The sequence below is a fragment of the Neoarius graeffei genome, chromosome 15 (assembly GCF_027579695.1).
Source record: "Neoarius graeffei isolate fNeoGra1 chromosome 15, fNeoGra1.pri, whole genome shotgun sequence".
Taxonomy (NCBI): domain Eukaryota; kingdom Metazoa; phylum Chordata; class Actinopteri; order Siluriformes; family Ariidae; genus Neoarius; species Neoarius graeffei.
The window spans coordinates 72,813,175-72,834,881 of record NC_083583.1 but is presented as its reverse complement, the minus strand read 5'-3'; the positions used below and the strand labels follow the sequence as shown (position 1 = coordinate 72,834,881).

The 21,707-nt window shown below is 39.7% G+C and overlaps 1 protein-coding gene across 1 annotated transcript in view; it reads left to right on the top strand.

Annotated features, from left to right (window-relative positions):
- The window catches only part of elp4 (elongator acetyltransferase complex subunit 4), a 72,351-nt gene extending 51,636 nt beyond the window's left edge, over positions 1-20,715 (top strand). Inside the window, exons 6-10 of the mRNA XM_060941834.1 lie at positions 1,275-1,359; positions 6,690-6,872; positions 15,145-15,253; positions 15,573-15,679; positions 20,535-20,715. Coding sequence (XP_060797817.1) covers positions 1,275-1,359; positions 6,690-6,872; positions 15,145-15,253; positions 15,573-15,679; positions 20,535-20,645 — 595 coding nt within the window. The 3' untranslated portion in view covers positions 20,646-20,715. The remainder of the gene's footprint in view (positions 1-1,274; positions 1,360-6,689; positions 6,873-15,144; positions 15,254-15,572; positions 15,680-20,534) is intronic.
- The last annotated feature ends 992 nt before the right edge of the window (positions 20,716-21,707 follow it).

The window sequence follows — 21,707 nt, the reverse complement described above, 5'->3', positions numbered from 1 at the left end:
CGTGAGCAGACACTCCCCTGTGCACTGATTGGTGAGGAGGAGTGTCCTCACATGCCCACACACGCCCCGCGAGCGCGCTGGGATCTGTAAACACCGCAAACCCGGAAGGAGAAGAGTTACGAATTACGAGAATTATGAAGCCTTATGCGCCTCGCCTCATCTATACGCTCTTGCCAGTATCTGTCCGCGTTGTCGGTGACAACAAGCCACAGCACCAAGACCAGCAACACTAACGACTCCATGTTTATTGTTTACTATTCGGGTCGTGAGACTACCGCTTAAAAGCTCACTGATGTCACTGTTTGCGCTGCTTAATGACATCACGTGATGTCCACCCACTTTCGCTAACTCCACCCAATGTGTCCACCCACTTCCAGCCAGCACGGTTCAGCGCGGTTGTAGTCGAAATGCAACTCCAACAGCCCCGCTCAGCCCGACTCAGCACGGCACGGCTCAGCCCGACTCAGCCGCGTTTGTAGTGGAAAAGCGGCAATAGTCTTTTTAAGATTTTGGTCAATAAATCAAGACAAGAATATCCAATTACAGAGTTAGTTCCCCCCTTTGCTGCTGTAACAGACTCCACTGTTCTGAGAAGGCTTTTCACTAGATTTTGGAGCAGAGCAGTTGGGATTTGTGTTCATTCAGCCACAAGAACATTTAGTATGGTCAGGTACTGATGCCAGCCAAGAAGGCCTGGGGTATAGTCAGCGTTCTAGTTCATCACAAAGATATTCAGTGCAACTGAGGTCAGGGCTCTCTACAGGACACTAATGGTGTTCTTCCCTTGGAAAACCATGTCTTTTATAAAGTTCATTTTGTACACAGGGGCCTTGTCATGCTGGAACAAGTTTGCTTTAGTCTTTAGTTCTGGTTAAGGTAAATTTTAATGCTACAACATGCAAAGACATTCTAGATAATTCTCTGATTCTTCCAACGTTATGGCAACAGTTTGGGGAAGGCCCATTTGTCTTTGGCAGATTTTCCCATTTGTAAGACCCCTGCAATTGTCCCAGAATGCTGTTGCACACCTTTTTCAAAAATTTCTCTCCAAATTTACCCAATTGCTGTGATCTCTCCAAATGTAACCAGTTGCTGTGTTCTCTCCATTAGCTTTTTGAAGCTGTGCTGACACTTGCCAAAGTCAAAAACAGTAGCCCATCATGCTTTGCTGTAAAACTGAGCTATAATTCTTTCCCCAGTCTATCCACATCTATTCATCAGTATTCTTCCTGTCTTTTCTTTGCCCTGTCTCTCCCTCCCTGTCTCACTCTCAGTGGTGGTCTTGGCCCCTATTCTGTGTTGCTACACTCCATCCAGTTGTTAATCAGACAAAACGGATTTGATGGCTCAAACTCACAGGTCAGTACTTTTTTTATTCAAAATGGAATTGTGTAAATATTGAGTCTTGGACTGAGAAGTACAGATATATACCCGACACGCTAAGTTGCCAACATATAAAAATCCACATATACAGTGGGGCAAAAAAGTATTTAGTCAGTCACCAATTGTGCAAGTTCTCCCACTTAAAAAGATGAGAGAGGCTTGTAATTTTCATCATAGGTACACTTCAACTATGAGAGACAGAATGAGAAAAAAAAATCCAGAAAATCACATTGTCTGATTTTTAAAGAATTTATTTGCAAATTATGGTGGAAAATAAGTATTTGGTCAATAACAAAAGTTCATCTCAATACTTTGTTATATACCCTTTGTTGGCAATGACAGAGGTCAAACGTTTTCTGTAAGTCTTCACAAGGTTTTCACACACTGTTGCTGGTATTTTGGCCCATTCCTCCATGCAGATCTCCTCTAGAGCAGTGATGTTTTGGGGCTGTCGCTGGGCAACACGGACTTTCAACTCCCTCCAAAGATTTTCTATGGGGTTGAGATCTGGAGACTGGCTAGGCCACTCCAGGACCTTGAAATGCTTCTTACGAAGCCACTCCTTCGTTGCCCGGGCGGTGTGTTTGGGATCACTGTCATGCTGAAAGACCCAGCCATGTTTCATCTTCAATGCCCTTGCTGATGGAAGGAGGTTTTCGCTCAAAATCTCACAATACATGGCCCCATTCATTCTTTCCTTTACACGGATCAGTCGTCCTGGTCCCTTTGCAGAAAAACAGCCCCAAAGCATGATGTTTCCACCCCCATGCTTCACAGTAGGTATGGTGTTCTTTGGATGCAACTCAGCATTCTTTCTCTTCCAAGCACGACAAGTTGAGTTTTTACCAAAAAGTTCTATTTTGGTTTCATCTGACCATATGACATTCTCCCAATCCTCTTCTGGATCATCCAAATGCTCTCTAGCAAACTTCAGATGGGCCTGGACATGTACAGGCTTAAGCAGGGGGACACGTCTGGCACTGCAGGATTTGAGTCCCTGGCGGCGTAGTGTGTTACTGATGGTAGCCTTTGTTACTTTGGTCCCAGCTCTCTGCAGGTCATTCACTAGGTCCCCCCGTGTGGTTCTGGGATTTTTGCTCACCGTTCTTGTGATCATTTTGACCCCATGGGGTGAGATCTTGCGTGGAGCCCCAGATCGAGGCAGATTATCAGTGGTCTTGTATGTCTTCCATTTTCTAATAATTGCCCCCACAGTTGATTTCTTCACACCAAGCTGCTTACCTATTGCAGATTCAGTCTTCCCAGCCTGGTGCAGGTCTACAATTTTGTTTCTGGTGTCCTTTGACAGCTCTTTGGTCTTGGCCATAGTGGAGTTTGGAGTGTGACTGTTTGAGGTTGTGGACAGGTGTCTTTTTATACTGATAATGAGTTCAAACAGGTGCCATTAATACAGGTAACGAGTGGAGGACAGAGGAGCCTCTTAAAGAAGTTGTTACAGGTCTGTGAGAGCCAGAAATCTTGCTTGTTTGTAGGTGACCAAATACTTAGTTTATGGAGGAATTTACCAATTAATTCATTAAAAATCCTACAATGTGATTTCCTGGATTCTTTCCCCCCATTCTGTCTCTCATAGTTGAAGTGTACCTATGATGAAAATTACAGGCCTCTCTCATCTTTTTAAGTGGGAGAACTTGCACAATTGGTGACTGACTAAATACTTTTTTGCCCCACTGTATTTACAGTTCAAAGTGCATCCGGTGGAATAGTATTATTGCACCTTAATGTCACTGTTGGGTTGAGAACAGTGGTGCTGTCATCAGAAACTGAAACTGATAAAGACTCGATTAATACACTGACAGACAAACCTCGTTAGACAAAGCTATCCATCACAGTATATTGGAGTTGAAATCAAATAATGGATAGAATCTTAACATGGTTTCAACTTTAATTTTAGGGTATTTACATCAAAATTGGGTGAATGGTGTATAATTATAATGAATTTGCTGGTTACACAGTTGTAATTTGTGACTCTATAGGACACAGTTATAGAAGCAAGTTATTTATAATCACGCTGCCTTTTATCACCCAAATGAGGATGGGTTCCCTTTTGAGTCTGGTTCCTCAAGGTTTCTTCCTCATGTTGTCTGAGGGAGATTTTTCTTGCCACTGTTGCCACAGGCTTGCTCAACAGGGATAAATTAGGGATAAAATTAGCTTATGTTTAAAGCGTTTAATTTTCTATAAAGTTGCTTTGCGGCAATGTCTGTTGTTAAAAGCACTATACAGATAAACTTGACTTGACCTTCACTGCTCATTTCAGATTCATTAGTTAACCTCCCAACTTATTGGTGAAAAAGAATATTCTTTTGGAAAATCTTTAGTGATGATTTGGACTAGTGTCTAAACATAGTATTAGAGAAATAGTGTTACATAATATTAAATTACAGAGCTTCTGTGCAAAATACAACATAAATACAGTAAACATCACTGGATATAATGCCAGTGAAATATTGCATGGGGACAATAAAATTTATTATACCAAACAAGCCCAATGGTAGCCATTGTGGCAACATGCCACATACCAGGAGCCAACCAGAAGGTGCCCTTGCAAGGTGCCCAAGCCACCTCAACTGGCTCCTTTCAATTCAGAGGAGCAGCAGTTCTACTCTGTGATTCTCCCTGGTTGTTGAGTTCCTGTCACACAGAAAAGCTCAGCAACCCTGTGGTAGAACCTCATTTCTGCTACCTGCACTGGTGTCCTTCAGTTACTGTCTACAATTTGTGGCCATACCTGAGGGGACTTTTTGAAATGACCAATAAACAAAAAACTTCACCTGAAAACTGAGCTTTTGCTTCACCACCTCAGACCAGCTGCTGGTGACCCAATCTTCTCCTCCTTCTGTGAGGCAACAGTGCTAACCACTGTGCTGCCCGCTGATGACCCAATCTCCCATTCTCTTTCTCCCAACTGGTGACCCAATCTCTCATTCTCTTTTTTCGTTGTTCATGAATAAGATCTCATGATACTTAAACACCTCTGCAGGGGGCACCTCTGCAAGGTTTACTTGAAAGGAACTTCCCACACTTTTCCAGGAAAGAACTGTGGCCTCAGACTGTGAGGTGCTCATTTTCATCCCAGCCATTTCACAATCAACAGTGAAACATTTGAACGCATTCCAGAGGTGCAATTCGGTTAAAGCCAGAAGAATGCTATCATCTGAAAATAACTGGGATGCCACTTCTAAACTTCCATAATAGACACCTCTCTAACCTTGGTTGCATTTTTATATTCTGTCTGTGAAAACTGCAAACAAAAGGACAAATAGGAGTGGAGACAAGGTAGACCCTTGAAGGAATCTGACATTCATGTTCGACTTAACACCAAGGATACAAATGTAACTCTTACTGCCCTCCTTCAGAGACTGGATTGCACAAAGCATCAGTGCACATACGGTGTACTCCTGCAGTACCGTCGACAAGTGTCAAGGGACACGATCATACCTTCTCCAAATCCATAAAATGCACGTAAACTGGAGAAGACTACTCCTCTGACCCCTCACAGAGATGCAAAAGAATAAAACTGGTAAACTGTTCCATACCTGGATGAAGCCCAGATTGCTTCTTCAGAGTCCTAGGTTCAACTCTTGGATAGTGTCATCTCCAGAACCATGACATTGAAGAGACATGTGCCACATGACCCCAAGCTTGTCCAATGCCTTCAATATCTCGAGACAAATCTCATCCACCCCTGGAGTATTGCCAGTGTGAAGGTTTCTAACCTCATAGTACCCTCAGCCACAGAGATGGACTCCAACAGACCAGTTCTCACTCTGGTTCAATTCCAAGAGGCTGTTCCTGCCTATTCAGAACCTTCTGTGTATTCCCATAATTCCCAACATGAGTACTGAAGTCCTCCAGGAGCACTATGTAGTCAGTAGAGGTCTCAAGCCCTTGCTCCAATTTACCCAACAAGGCTATATATTCTTAACTGTTATCTGGTGCATATGGACAATCAACTGTCAGTTTTTTATGCCGAGACTCAAATTCTAATAGATGCAACTGTTATGCCCACTGATGCCCCTTTTTCCACCAAAGCAGTTCCAGGGCTGGTTCGGGGCCGGTGCTTAGTTTGGAACCGAGTTTTCTGTTTCCACTGACAAAGAACTGGCTCTGGGGTCAGAAAAACCAGTTCCAGGCTAGCACCAACTCTTTGCTGGGCCAGAGGAAAGAACCGCTTACATCAGCGGGGGGGGGCGGAGTTGTTAAGACCAACAACAATAACAAGACCACGAACGATCGCCATTTTTAAGTGACGAGAAGCAGCAGCTGTACAAACGCGAAGTCATCCACTATTATTATTGTTGTTGCTGCTGCTTCTTCCGTGTTGTTTTTGCTTCGATATTTGCGCCAAGGTTTATGCAAACGTAGCGACGTAACTGACGTATACAGTGACGTAATGACATATACAACGACGTAACTGACGTATACAGCGACGTAATGACGTGGCTTCTCTTAGCACCGCGAGCTATGGAAAAGCAAGCTGGTTCTCAGCTGGCTCGCAAGTTGAACGAGTTGTGAACCAGCACCAGCCCTGGCCCCGAACCAGCCCTGGAACTGATTTGGTGGAAAAGGGGTATGAGAGAATTGTGAGGCCCTCAATCTGTGACAGGTGAGTATTTCCACACCCACCTGAGATTTATGTCCTGTGGCAACTTCGAAGTAGGAGAGAGACCACCCTGGTCTTTGATAATGAAGCCTTTACTTTGTGTGGATAAAAGACCAACTGTACCTAGTCCGTACTGTTTCACCTCACGTACTAACTCGGATTATTTCCCCACTAGTGAAGTAACATTACTGTGACAGATCAAGGTTCAGGAGACCGAAGAGAAGAAAACAGGCAGGCTGTTTTACTTGCACTATTGCTTAACTCCGCACTTTTGAGAGGCTTTATTAAACCGCATTCTCACTATGAGCCATACTCAGCAACTTGAACACATACCATGGTTTTGACAGAGACACACAGCTCTGTGCTGGATCACAACTTCCCTCTCCCTCCGGCTCTTGGTACACGCTTTCCTTTTCATGCCTTCTGCCATTTACTGCAACACAGAGAGCACATTCGTTAATTAAATCAGTCGCAAGTGCAAGCCCATTCACCACATTCGTTAGTCCACAAAGGAGACTTTGATTACACTTACATTTATTTTTACATATATTACAAGTTTTTGTCCAGTAACACAGAATGCAAAGTGAGCACAGAACTGAGAACTTTTGAACAATAGATATCTCTCTCTCTCTCTCTCTCTCTCTCTCTCTCTCTCTCTCTCTGTATCTCTCCCTCTAAGGTGAAGACTTGTAATGTGCTACGACTTGCTCTTCACTCTTTGGGGTCAGCACTGTGGGGTGATGATGTGTGCGTTAACCCTGCCCACAGTCATGTCCTGTTGACCTTTCTCTATGCCCTCCGAGCCCTCCTACGCTCCTCCCTTTCTGTTGCTATGGTGACTGTACCCACACACCTCATCAGGGTAAGAGCCGTGTGTGTTTTTTTTCCTCAAAACATGAAATTGGTGGTTGCAAAAACATCACCCTGGCTAAAATACAGCAGATCTGTAGAAGTTTGATAAATGGATTTAAAAAAAAAAAATTTTTAGAGGCAGTGCACAGCATTAAGTTACCAGTTTACCATTTTGAGCATGAAAATGTGTTTACAGTATGGTACCAGTAAATGGATATTAAATATATACTTGACTGATGTTTGCAAAGTCAAACATGCGTCGACATTTTATTTCATATTGACGGACCGAAAACATTCTCCATTTGTCATGTGCACCCTGTCAGTCAATTCAAGACCATATATGAGGTGGGGGGGGAAGGGGCAGGGCTTCCAGGCAGTGTCTGACAATATTGGCAATTTCAAACCATTCTGGATTTACAGTTGCAATCAGATGTTTACATACACAGACATGAATGTGTTGGCACTATTGGGCTTTCAGTTATTTCACATTATTGGTCTTTCAAAAACACATCGCAGCTGGTTGTGGAGGATAAAACAGGCTAACATTTTTAGCTTAAAACAAGTCAACCTTATTGAAAATATGTAGACTGTGCTTAAAATTTGGGTCCATGTAAGGAAACACAAATTTAATTGAACTGTACCAGTTCCGCAAAGAAGCGTGGTCAACTCTGCAACCAGAATTCTGCCAGAAACTTGTTAATGGTTACCAAAAGACCAAGGTGAAACTAGCTATGGGACATTTAGCCAAATATTAGGTGTGCTGTATGTATTTTCTTGACCCTGTGTTGATTTCAGAAAATAAATTGAAGCTTTTAATTATATAAATTAAAAAAATAAAACTGTTAAAGATGTCTGTTGTACAATTGTTTGGCCACAGAAAAAGAACAGTTTAAGGAAATCACTGAAATCCCAATATTACCATGACATTCATGTCCGTGATGTCTTTCATATCCTTGTATGTAAACTTTTGACTGCAACTGAAGGTCACTTAGTTGAGCCCCTCTTTTATTAGAGAAGAAAAGACTTCTCTGATAACATCTCAGTGTGCTGGAGTGGCGGCTACAATGATCGACAGTCCATAATTATCGACACCTTTTCAGATTTACCAATAAACAATTTTACAAAGGTGAGTTTCAGTTACAGCAGTTATTGGTTAATTAATCAACCGGAAGACCCCCGCAACCTTTGATCTTGTCGTCTGATGACACAGCTCGTTACCTGAGATGGAATTTTTTTTCAGCACGATCAGCAATTTTTCGGAAAACCTGGACGTCATCATCGCAGGTAAGCATGGTGGAAAGATCATGGACGTGTTTTTACTGATCAAATTCATCGATATTTCATGATCTCCTCATCGAAACCTACTTTGTTTCTTACTCTTTCATTTGACAGTCGCCATTTTGTAGCTAAACGTGCGTTTGAGAAGTCACGTGAGGTGTCGATAATAGCGATCACTTTCACCGGTGTCCACCATTATCAACACCCTGTGGAATTAAGTGACATTTACAACTGTTATGGATCGATCTTTGTGTAACATTGTTGAAGTACTTTAAAAAAATAAAAGTGCTGTGATAATTTTTTTTTGATTCATAACAGAATGGAATTTTTATAGAGTATTTGGAATCTGATTTCAATAAATAGAATTAGACCAAAATTAAATTCCTAGCATATAAAAAATTACATGGTTGAAATATTCAGATTTTTCTATTCCATTCAGATTTTTTTTTTCAGTTTGTTGTAAATATCTACCACATATTACAATATCAGTACACATTTTATATTTTTAGATGTAAAAATATAAAGTTTTGGTTTGAGGAATGACATGTGACCTTTGACCTGGATTTTCATGTGGTTATAATGTCAATTCCCTGTTTATTTATTGGTAAACTACAAAACTAGAAATTAATACAAACAACAACGAACGATTAACAAAATGTGATCTACAAAAATGCTTAAAGTGGAACAAAAAGATTTTCTGACGCAGGTTAAGCATTATCAGTTTAATTTGTTTACAAACATTAGACTTGCTTCATTTACATAAACACTGACATCCATATATTTATATAAAATATATTTTGTACTAAATATAAGTCTATGTAAAACAAATTTTAAATACAAACTATGTTAATACCACATACATACCAGTTTTTTTAATATAAATAATAATCTGAATGTCTAATTATGGAACAGTGTCACGTGATCTGATACACTAAGTAATCGGGAATCATCTCTTTTTCCTCCCCCAGTAGAAGTTTGAGTAATTATTCATGCACAATTTGCGTATTGAAAGTCTATTCTACTTTTGCAATGGTGAAAAGATCGTTAAGGTGTCTAATTGTAGCCGCCACTCTAGTACAAGCTAAATCGCATGGCCCCTGCACAGTTTTGCAGGTCTGGTAGTATCAGGAAATGTCACTGAATATCCAGGGGGTGTAATATTGTACAGAGATGATTAAATTGTTATATTGCACAAACCTAATGGAGCCAAAATTCTTTTCCAAGTCAGCATGACACAGTCGTTTCCTAAGAAATCAGTATAGGACTTGTACTATGGCTAATGGTTCTTTATTTCAATTTTAATCGTAATAGGCCCATGTTCCTGTTAGGACTGGGACTGTTTTGGCCTCTAGAGGCCGCTGTTATTTCCTTTTCTGGTCATGTTTGTTTTGGCCTCTAGAGGTCACCACTGTGTTCTGTGTTTTGTTTTTGTCTTATTGCCTGTTTCCTGCCCCGCCTTGTCCTTAATTAGTTTGTGTATTTATACCCCTGAGTTCAGTCCTCTTGTCACGGAGTCTTTGTGCTGTTATGTTTAGCTCCAGTTACCTCTGTTCCGTGTTCTTTACCTTTGTCTTTTTGGTTTTGCACATTGCTTTTCTTTTTGGACTTTGTATTTACTGTTTTTTGGATCTTCTGAGCGTTGGTATTTTGCCTTTTCTTTTCTGGTTTTTTGGCTTTTTTATTTGACTTTGAACTTTTGGATATTTTATTTTTCCCTTCATCTTCTGAGCGTTTTTTGGATTATATTTTTTGGGACTGTAAATATTGTAAATAAACTTTTTGATACTTTTTCTACTTCCGTCTCACGCCTCTGCACTTGTCATTCCCCTGGTGGCCTAGTGGGGGTTTGCTGGATTATCACACCAGCGAACCAGGTTCGCATCCCAGCAAAACCCTAACAGTTCCATTTTAAATGAGGTCTGATCTAAGCACATTATTGCATGTCCTTTCCATTTTGACAGTGTGAAGACTGGTGGAAGTCCAAGTCTGTCTAAACGTGCAGATAGCTATAGATGTATACGAGCTGATGTAATCCTACTCTTCTGAAAGATTAACAATCAGGGCTTTTCCTCATGTGGTTCTCAGAAGTCCTTCTGATGACGTATATGTTTGCGTATCAGCAGACACTGTCCTTTGCAGTGTATTGTGAGATTTCATGAGTGCACTATATAGACAGCCCTGTCAGTAACTTCTGGCAGCTGGCGATTTTGCTGCCTATAAACGCTCCATTGCTAGCTCCTCGCAGTGTGGTGGTGGTGTGTATTTTTTGTTTGTTTGGTTGGTTGTTTTTTTTTTGGGTGGGGGGGATTTCCCAAAAAAAGACATTTTTCCTTGTATTTTTATGTGACCTGCTTTTGATTGTTTTATTCAATCTTTTTAGACAGCAATAATTATGCTGCTATGACAACAGACACTGTTTACTAGTATACAGTGGTGCTTGAAAGTTTGTGAACCCTTTAGAATTTTCTATCTCTCTGCATAAATATGACCTAAAACCTCATCAGATTTTCACACAAGTCCTAAAAGTAGATAAAGAGAACGCAGTTAAACAAATGAGACAAAAATATTATACTTGGTCATTTATTTATTGAGGAAAATGATCCAGTATTCCATATCTGTGAGTGGCAAAAGTATGTGAACCCTTGCTTTCAGTATCTGGTGTGACCCCCTTGTGCAGGAATAACTGCAACTAAATGTTTGCGGTAACTGTTGATCAGTCCTGCACACCGGCTTGGAGGAATTTTAGCCCGTTCCTCCGTACAGAACAGCTTCAACTCTGGGATGTTGGTGGGTTTCCTCACATGAACTGCTCGCTTCAGGTCCTTCCACAACATTTCCATTGGATTAAGGTCAGGACTTTGACTTGGCCATTCCAAAACATTCACTTTATTCTTCTTTAACCATTCTTTGGTAGAGCGATTTTGTGTGCTTAGGGTCGTTGTCTTGCTGCATGACCCACCTTCTCTTGAGATTCAGTTCATGGACAGATGTCCTGACCTTTTCCTTTAGAATTCGCTGGTATAATTCAGAATTCATTGTTCCATCAATGATGGCAAGCCATCCTGGCCCAGATGCAGCAAAACAGGCCCAAACCATGATACTACCACCACCATGTTTCACAGATAGGATAAGGTTCTTATGCTGGAATGCAGTGTTTTCCTTTCTCCAAACATAATGCTTCTCATTTAAACCAGAAAGTTCTATTTTGGTCTCATCCATCCACAAAACATTTTTCCAATAGCCTTCTGGCTTGTCCACGTGATCTTTAGCAAACTGCAGATGAGCAGCAATGTTCTTTGTGGAGAGCAGTGGCTTTCTCCTTGCAACCCTGCCATGCACACCATTGTTGTTCAGTGTTCTCCTGATGGTGGGCTCATGAACATTAACATTAGCCAATGTGAGAGAGGCCTTCAGTTGCTTAGAAGTTACCCTGGGGTCCTTTGTGACCTCGCCGACTATTACACACCTTACTCTTGGAGTGATCTTTGTTGGTCGACCACTCCTGGGGAGGGCAACAATGGTCTTGAATTTCCTCTATTTGTACACAATCTGTCTGACTGTGGATTGGTGGAGTCCAAACTCTTTAGAGAAGGTTTTGTAACCTTTTCCAGCCTGATGAGCATCAACAACATTTTTTCTGAGGTCCTCAGAAATCTCCTTTGTTCATGCCATGATACACTTCCACAAACGTGTTGTGCAGATCAGACTTTGATAGATCCCTGTTCTTTAAATAAAACAGGGTGCCCACTCACACCTGATTGTCATCCCATTGATTGAAAACACCTGACTCTAATTTCACCTTCAAATTAACTGCTAAGAGGTCCTAGAGGTTCACTTACTTTTGCCGCTCACAGATATGTAATATTGGCTCATTCTCCTCAATAAATAAATGACCAAGTATCATATTTTTGTGTCATTTGTTTAACTGGGTTCTCTTTATCTACTTTTAGGATTTGTGTGAAAATCTGATGATGTTTTAGGTCACATTCATGCAGAAATGTAGTATAAATACATAATGTATAAATCGTATTAAGAATAATTTGCATCGACTCCAGTTTTAACTCAAGTTCCTCATTTAAAATATTTTGTCTCTTTCGTTCTGATAGTTAAAATTTACTAAATATTTCAGTTTCACAAGATCTCTTTATTTTCTGTGGTGTTCTAATCTTGAAGCAGCTCTTTTTCGGATTGCTAGTTTCATATTGAAGCCTTGGGCTCTGCAAAATTTTGAAGATGGTCTCAACCTTTACAGTGATGATTAAATATTCAAGAATTTATGACACATATTCCAAATTGACCCATGATTGACCTGTAAAACTTGAAAATACTGTAGGTCAAATTGGTGTGAAATCATCAGATTTTTTTATTTTAATTTTATTTTTTATATTTTTCACACATTCCCCACCTAAATCAGGAGATCAAGAAGAACATTTTATTTACTCTGAGATGCAAAATGTTGCATTCTGGATCACTCAGAATGCGCTATTTTACATCTGTTTTTTAAAAAATTTTCTGGGGCAAAATTGACAGGGCTGTATACAGTATATGGCAAAAGGTATGTGGCACCACCCATATGTGCTTGTTGAACATCTTATTCCTCCTTTGCTGATTTATTGCTCCTTTACTCTTCTGAGAAGGCTTTACACTAGATTTTGGGGCGTGGTTGTGGGGAATTGTTTTCATTCATTGGCATGTGGGCTTTATGCCAAACAAGTTTGGGTCTCTTGGTTCCAGTGAAAGTAAATTGTAAAGCTCTATACCAGGGGTTTTCAAAGTGTGGGAGAGTCAGCCCCCCCCTCGGAGAGCAAATAAACAACAGCGCCCCCTTACAATTTTTGTTGTTGCTATACTTAATGTTCCATTCGTATTTAAAAAAAAATGGTTGTTGTACACACTTTTTTTTTCTTTTACACATTTTAAACATCTGTGCTTTTTTTAAAACCTCTTTTTTACACATTTTAAACATCTGTGCTTTTTTTAAAACCTCTTTTTTACACATTTTAAACATCTGTGCTTTTTTTAAAACCTCTTTTTTACACATTTTAAACATCTGTGCTTTTTTAAAACCTCTTTTTTACACATTTTAAACATCTGTGCTTTTTTAAAACCTCTTTTTTACACATTTTAAACATCTGTGCTTTTTTTAAAACCTCTTTTTTGCACATTTTAAACATTTGTGCTTTTTTTAAAACCTCTTTTTTACACATTTTAAACATCTGTGCTTTTTTAAAACCTCTTTTTTACACATTTTAAACATCTGTGCTTTTTTTAAAACCTCTTTTTTACACATTTTAAACATCTGTGCTTTTTTAAAACCTCTTTTTTTTTACACATTTTAAACATCTGTGCTTTTTTAAAACCTCTTTTTTTTTACACATTTTAAACATCTGTGCTTTTTTAAAACCTCTTTTTTACACATTTTAAACATCTGTGCTTTTTTTAAAACCTCTTTTTTACACATTTTAAACATCTGTGCTTTTTTAAAACCTCTTTTTTTTACACATTTTAAACATCTGTGCTTTTTTAAAACCTCTTTTTTACACATTTTAAACATCTGTGCTTTTTTAAAACCTCTTTTTTTTACACATTTTAAACATCTGTGCTTTTTTAAAACCTCTTTTTTACACATTTTAAACATCTGTGCTTTTTTAAAACCTCTTTTTTACACATTTTAAACATCTGTGCTTTTTTTAAAACCTCTTTTTTACACATTTTAAACATCTGTGCTTTTTTAAAACCTCTTTTTTTTACACATTTTAAACATCTGTGCTTTTTTAAAACCTCTTTTTTACACATTTTAAACATCTGTGCTTTTTGAAAACATCTTGTTTTACACATTTTAAACATCTGTGCTTTTTGAAAACATCTTTTTTTACACATTTTAAACATCTGTGCTTTTTGAAAACATCTTTTTTTTACACATTTTAAACATCTGCTTTTTTAAAAACATCTTGTTTTACACATTTTAAACATCTGCTTTTTTAAAAACATCTTGTTTTACACATTTTAAACATCTGTGCTTTTTGAAAGCCTCTTTTTTTTTTTACACATTTTAAACATCTGTGCTTTTTGAAAACATCTTTTTTTTTTTTTTTACACATTTTAAACATCTGTGCTTTTTTTTAAAAAAAAACATCTTGTTTTACACATTTTAAACATCTCATAGCATCGTTAGCTAGCACCTCTTGGCAGACAACACACTGTGGCAGTGGAGCATCTTCAGATCCAGTCCATGAAAATCCAAACTTTAAATAATCGTGCTCATACTTCCTTCTTTTTTTTTTTGCTTGGCCCAGACTCTGTCTCCTCACTCACTGTAGCTTTAGGTACTAAAAATCGATCCATTTTGTCTCTGGTAAAGGCTAGCTGAAGTTTGTTAAATGTCCGCAATAGTAACTTATTCTGGTTTATTTTTCCTCACGTTGCGCCCACCCTGAAGAACTCTGGCGCCCCCTAGGGGAGGCGCGCCCCACACTTTGAAAAGCCCTCTCTATACAATTCTGTGCTTACAGCTTTGTGACAACAGTTTGGGGAAGAATCATATATGGGTTTGATGGCCAGGTGTCCACGTCCTTTTAGCCATAAGGTATATTTTACAAATGCCACACAAGTACAAAATACCAAAACTCCAAAGGTAATGTAGTGTCGTCAGCAGGTTGGTGGAATTTCCTTGTGTTGTCTGAGGGAATTTTCCTTGCCAACATCACCTCAGGTTTGCTCATTAGGGATAAATACATTTATTTATTAAGGATAAAATTAGTTCATATGCTTTAAAGTCTTTATTTTTCTGAAAAACTGCTTTGTGACCATGTCTGTTGTTAAAAGTGCTGTACAAATAAACTGACTTGACTGGGAAAGACTGTCATTTATAATTAGGTAACATATGTAATAATCCTTTATTAAGATTTAAAACAGTACAATAACTCAGGCTCCATCTGTCTCTGTGTCACTGCTGGTCACGTACTCTTGTGAAACTGTCTGTCTTCCTGTGTCTTCTTTTGTAGAATAAATTAATAAGAGCGAGGATGATCAGGTTGAGTGATACAGTTATCGCTTTGCAATCATTCTCAGATTCAGAGAGAAACAACAACCCACTTTATAAGGACTATCATGGTGAGAGACACACACACACACACACACACACACACAAAAGCAGTGTTGCACATAGTGTACATCAGATCTTAAAATATTGTGTATGAAGGGGTATATGGGTCCCTAATCCATCATTGTTAGACAGCACAGGAGAAAGTTCTGAGCTAAGTGATTCAGTGTTATTCTCTCAAGGCATTATTAAAACCAATTTGGCAAAATTGTACTATTTTAAAACATATATGACAAAATATTTCTTAAAATAAAACTATACCTACAGCTAAAGTTTGTATGTTGTGACTAAATTAGTTGTAGCTTATGAGTGTGTGTGTGTGGACTGCAGGTCTCCTGCGTGTTATCCAGGTCCCTCGGCTGAACTGTTTGGTGTACGAAGTTCCAGATACAAAGGACCTTGCATTCAGACTGAAGAGGAAACAGTTCACCATTGAGGTGTGTATGTACACACACACACAAATAATCAATATTCCTCCTTCTTAGGGCCCGTTTACACAAGGACGCTGTCAGGTAAAAACGACTAAATATTTTATCGGAAGTGCCTTTCGTCTACACGGGGACGGCGTTTCCGAGGCTGAAAAACGGAAAAAATTGAAACGCCTTCCAGAGTGGATAAGTTAAAAACAGCCCCCGTTGCATATCCGTCTAAACTACCCAATACGCGAAACTCTGCTCGGATCTGCTCACGTCAGGTACGCGTTTACGTCATACATATGTCATATACTGTACATGCCAGCCCGGGAAGTAAGAAAGTAAGTAAAAAAGTAAGAGCATGTCTGATTACATCAATCCAACGGAACTTCAAGCTGCTCTGGCAGCTTTAATAAACGTCCAGGAGTCCTTCGAACATCTATACCGAATCTGCACATATACCGTTAATGAACAGAGGCGGGTATAGTATGCTCTTACTTTTTTACTTACTTTCTTACTTACCATAGCCAGAGTAGTCAAAGTTTTCGCGGCGCAGATGTGCAGATCAGACAAGACGGAAGACGTTGCACATGCGTGCAGACATAGCGGAGGTCTTTCACAGCACCACCTAGCCGCCTGGCATGCACATCCAATTGAATTCCACACGTTTATACGTCACCGTATAGACGCAGATTTCCTCCTTGAAAACGGTCGTGTAGATGTGGAAAAAAGTGAGAACGAAAATGGACTTTTGCGTTTTTGTTTCAGACCGTCCCCGTGTAAAGTGGGCCTTAGATGCCATAGATGAAGACGTTTGAGTTTGTGCTGGTCTCAGAAGGAGGAATGTCAAAAACATCACACCCCTGTTCTGCAATGATATTGAAAACCTATTCCTTTTACCCAGACCTTGAGCCCCCCTTTATTCCTATCAGTTGTTCTGGCTCAGAGGCGGAACAACACAGACCCCCATTCCATATTCGGACGTTTTACACAGAATCGGAGGCGGAATAAAGGTGCAAGATTAAACAGGCTGTGTAAAAGGGGCTATGGTAAAAGGTCTTTGTTATTACTGTTGCTATTATCTTTCGTCAGATTCATGTTCATCACAGACATCGTATGATTATGGTGATCACAGAGGTCACATGACCTGTGTTTAATTTGGGGGATCATATATTTCTCCATTTTGGGATGTAATGGTAGGCAGTGGTTGTTCATAATGCTAATCAGGAATGTTTTGTTGTGGATGCCAAATACTTGGCTAGCTGGCTCAGATAAAGGTAACTCACCAGTGGAAGCTGATCATTCTAAGCACATCATACTTAGTAGGATGTATCATGCTTAGCATGACAACTAGGCACCACCTGTGGCTGCATTCCAAATTGCCAATCTATCCAAAGTGCAAAATAGTATGCCTCCAGTTGTATGGTAATATACCATGTGGTACCATTTAACACACTATCTAGTACTTTGTGTGTGTGTGTGTTCTTGTACTGTATGCGTATATACATTCAGTTCCATAAATATTGGGGCATTGATGACAGTATAGTTATTTTAGCCATCTAACACAGCATATTGAAGTTGAGATGAAATAGTTAGCCCAATAATAATGAAATTATTTAAAGGCAGATTTTCAGCTTTAATTTGAGGGTATTTACAACCCCAGTTCCATAAATTTGGGACACTGGGTAAAACGTAAATAGAAAACAGAACGATGACTTGCAAATCTTGGAAACCCGATATTTCATTGAAAATAGTAGAAAGACAATATATCAAATGTTAAAACTGAGAAATTTTATTGCTTTTTGAAAAATATATGCTCATTTTGAAATTGATGTCAGCAACACATTTCAGAAAAATTGGGATGGGGCAACAAAAGACTGAAAAAGTTGTGTAATGCTTAAAAAAATAATTTGGTTAATTGGCAACAGGTCGGTAAGATGACTGGGTATAAAAAGAGTCTCTGAGAAGTAAAGATGGGGAGGGGTTCACCACTCTGTGAAAGACTGCGTGGGCAAGTAGTGCAACAATTTAAGAATAATGTTCCTGAATGTAAAATTGCAAAGAATTTGGGGATCACATAATCTATGGCAGCAGTTCTCAACCTTTTCTACTTTAAGGCCCACGTATTCGTACTTGTAATAAGTCGGGGCCCATTAAAAAAAAAAGAGCCCCAATTATTTTGGCTCATCTGTTCTATTAGAATCTAATAACCTATTGTAATGTGTATTAATGGGATGCAACATCACTCCCTGTTACAGATGGGAGCCCAGGAATTAAATAAATCCAATAAAAACAAACTGTTTTTACTTGTAGATATTGTATTTAAAACTATGGATGTACCAGAAGCCAACATAAAACCATGCATGCAGGTCATTCTCAGTCAAAAGGGGTTAATGATCCAAAAGTGGAGTCTGGTCCATTAACACAAGAACTTATTGTCATGTTTGTGTTCAGAAAACAAGCAAGTTAATACACTCAAAAGAACTTGATATAGAAACCACTCAATGGGATTAGATCCTTACACACTAACAAAGAAGGATTTTTCCTCCGAGTTGGAAAATTATCCATCCGTTGAGTTCACCGACATCTCAAACTACCTGGTGCTGCAGACATCGTTCTACATGGACAAACAGATGAAAACCTGAAAGACCATGGAGGCATACAACTTTTTATATGTAGCTGGGTTAAAGATCTGGGGATCAGGACGCTACAAGATAGACGGCGGTAGATGGATCTAAGTGCAGGAAGAGTGTTTATAAGCAGGCATGATGTTTACAAAAACTAAAGCAAACCAGGAAGCAGAATCATAAAGCAGAGTACTTAAACAGCATTATAAACATGGCTAGATGCAAACGTGACCGTGATAATGATACTTCACAAAACCTCTGAAAACAGTGTCCGTATTTGTGCATAGTGATTGCGCTCAAATCAGTATCAGGTGTTTCCCATAACTACTGGGTACCAAGAGTGCCTACAATGCGCTCTGTGAGCGAGCGTAGCCGCTCGAGTTACACCAGACTCAAGCGTGCAAAGGCGTGACAGTCAAGTGTTCACCTGCTGTGTGACCACAAGTTTTAGCTCATGTGTACATTACTATGCATCACTACTAAAATGCCTCATTTTCATCGATAACCCATCACAAAGCATTGCAAGCTGTAGTGTGACCATAGTTTAATGAGGCGGATGTGACATCGGATGCAACCCAGCAATTGTACCCTATTACGAGTAAAAATTAGCATCAGCATGGGAAATTTCAGCATGGGTCCTTCTCTGGACCCGAGCTCTTTTACAATGGACTGAGATGAAGTGGAAAATTGTCCCAAGGTCTGATGAATCAAAAGTAGAAATTCTTTTTAGAAATCATGGACACCACATCCTCCAGGCTAAAGAAGAGAGGGACCATCTGGCTTATCAGTGCACAGCCCAAAAGCCAGCGTCTGTGTGGGGGCATTAGTGCACATGACATGGGTAGCTTGTACATCTGGGAAGGGATCATTAATGCTGAATGATAGATACACGTTTCAGAGCAATATGCTGCCATCCAGACAAAATCTTTTTCAGGGAAGGTTTTCCTTCTTTCAGCAGGATAATGCCAAAGCACTTTCTGTACATATTGAAACTGTATGCCTCCGTAGTAAAAGAGTCCAGGTGCTAAACTGGCCTGCCTGCAGTCCAGACCTGTCTCCCATTTAAAACATATGGCGCGTTATGAAGCGCAAAATATGACAAAGGAGACCCAAACTGTTGAGTAACTGAAATTGTATATCAGACAATAATGGGACAACATTTCTCTTTTAAAACTACAGCAGTTGGTCTCTTCAGTCCCCAAATGTTTGCAGAGTGTTGTTAAAAGTAGAGGTGATGCTGGTAAACATGCCCCTGCCCCAACTTTTTTGAAATGTATTGCAGACACAAAATTTAAAAAAATAAATAAATAAAATTTCTCAGTTTCAACATTTGATATGTTGTCTTTGTACTATTTTCAATGAAAAATAGGGTTTCCAAGATTTGTAAATCATCATATTCTGTTATTTGTGTTTTACACAGTGTCCCAAATTTATGGAATTGGGGTTGTACATCTGAGCCAGTTGAATGGTGTATTATTTACAGCACTTTTTATATATGGTCCCTCCTTTTTAGGGAATCAAAAGTAATTGGACAAACTAACAATCATAAATTAAATTGTTGTTATTAATAGTTGGTTGCAAATCATTTGTATTTTGTGTGTTGTGATTGACTTGGCTATTGAAGAACCTTTCACTATGTTGCCTCAAAAAGGCCATGGTTGGGGCGTCGTGGCTCAGGTGGATGGGGCGCCGTGCCATGGATCCAGGGACCCGTTTTCGATTCCGACCCGAGGTCATTTCCCGATCCCTCCCCGTCTCTCTCCTTCTCATTTCCTGTCTCTGCACTGTCCTATCCAATAAAGGTGGAAAAAGCCCCCAAAAAATCTTTTAAAAAAAAGGCCATGGTTGATTGCAAAGTATGCTTTGGGTCATTGTCCTTCTGCAATGAATTTTGAAGCATTTGACTAAAAGTGAGCAGATAATACAGCCCTGTATACTTTAGAAGTCATCCAGCTGCTTTTGTCAGCAGGCACATCGTCACAAGGGGAACCAGTTCCATTCGCAGTTCCATTCATAAATACCCTTATATTAAGGCTGAAAGGTAAGCATCAGGATAACTGTTAATGTAAATGGAGATTAATAATATGGGGTGTGAGGTCAGAACACAAGAGACAGGAATCTTCTTCAGTTTCCTTTTCATTACAGATAAACCTACACCAGACACAAAAACATGAATCACAATACCATGCTGTTACCTTTTACTCACACCACATTAACACTCTCTCTCTCTCTCTCTCTCTCTCTCTCTCCAGAGGATGCACTTGCCACCTGATCTCTCCGAGTCAGTAAGTCGGGTCAGTAAAGTACAGCCTACTCCAGTTTGTACTTCTGATGGGAACAAAAACAAACACCTGGACTTCTAGAGTGCCCTCACCCCTTTCATGTCATCTGTCCCTAACCGTCAAATAAAATACATTTTGTTACAAGGAACAAGTGTTGTGATATTTTAATCTTTATTACTGTTGAACTGTGACATGATATAGAGAGAGTGGTGCTTTGAACCCTGGTGCTTTTTCTAGGATTGTTAGGGGTCCATCACCAGACCTGATTACTTTTATAAAGAGTTAGTTTTAGGGAGCCAAAGCACAAAAGTCCATTATAGGGCACCATTCATACACACACTTGCATGCTCCTTCACACCTAGTGGTAATTATCATAGCCAATGAGGAAGGAAATCTACACGAACATGTAAAGAATATGCAAAACACACCACAGACATTAACCCAAGGTCAGGCTTGAGCTCAGGACCCTGGATCCATGTGGTGGCAACATGCATGGTGATACACTGCATCACCATGGCTCCTTGTTGAATTCAGGACTCTGGATCTTTGTGATAACTCATTGTGATCATTATTCTCAGATGAACTCCTGGTTATATAGACCAAACCAAAGGTGGTTCATGAAACATATGTAATGTAAATAGGCAGTGCTCTCTCCTGCTACTCAGATGAGACTGATTGTCCTCATGGTGGTGTGTAGTCTCGGACTGACTTTTTGACCCTTAAGTTGTACAGTGAAAAGTCCCATTTAGCTCTGCACACTTTGATTATAAGCTAATTTGCAAAACATACTAATTTAAAAACTTTCAGACTATTTAATGTGTAAAAAGTTTTTGGGCAGGCACAAGTTTCCTACCTTCTTGTGTGATACTTGCGTTACAAGCTCAGTGGAGAGGGTGAGCAGCACCAAGTTTCTGGGTGTGCACATCTCTGAAGACCTGTCCTGGAGCAACAACACTGCATCACTGGCCAAAAAAGCCCAACAGCGTCTGTACTTCCTCCGCAAACTGAGGAGAGCAAGAGTCCTGGCCCCTATCAGAGGCACCATCGAGAACATCCTGACCAGCTGCATCACCGTGTGGTACGGCGCCTGCACCGTGTCCTGCTGCAAGACTCTGCAGTGCATCGTGAGAGCAGCTGAGAGGA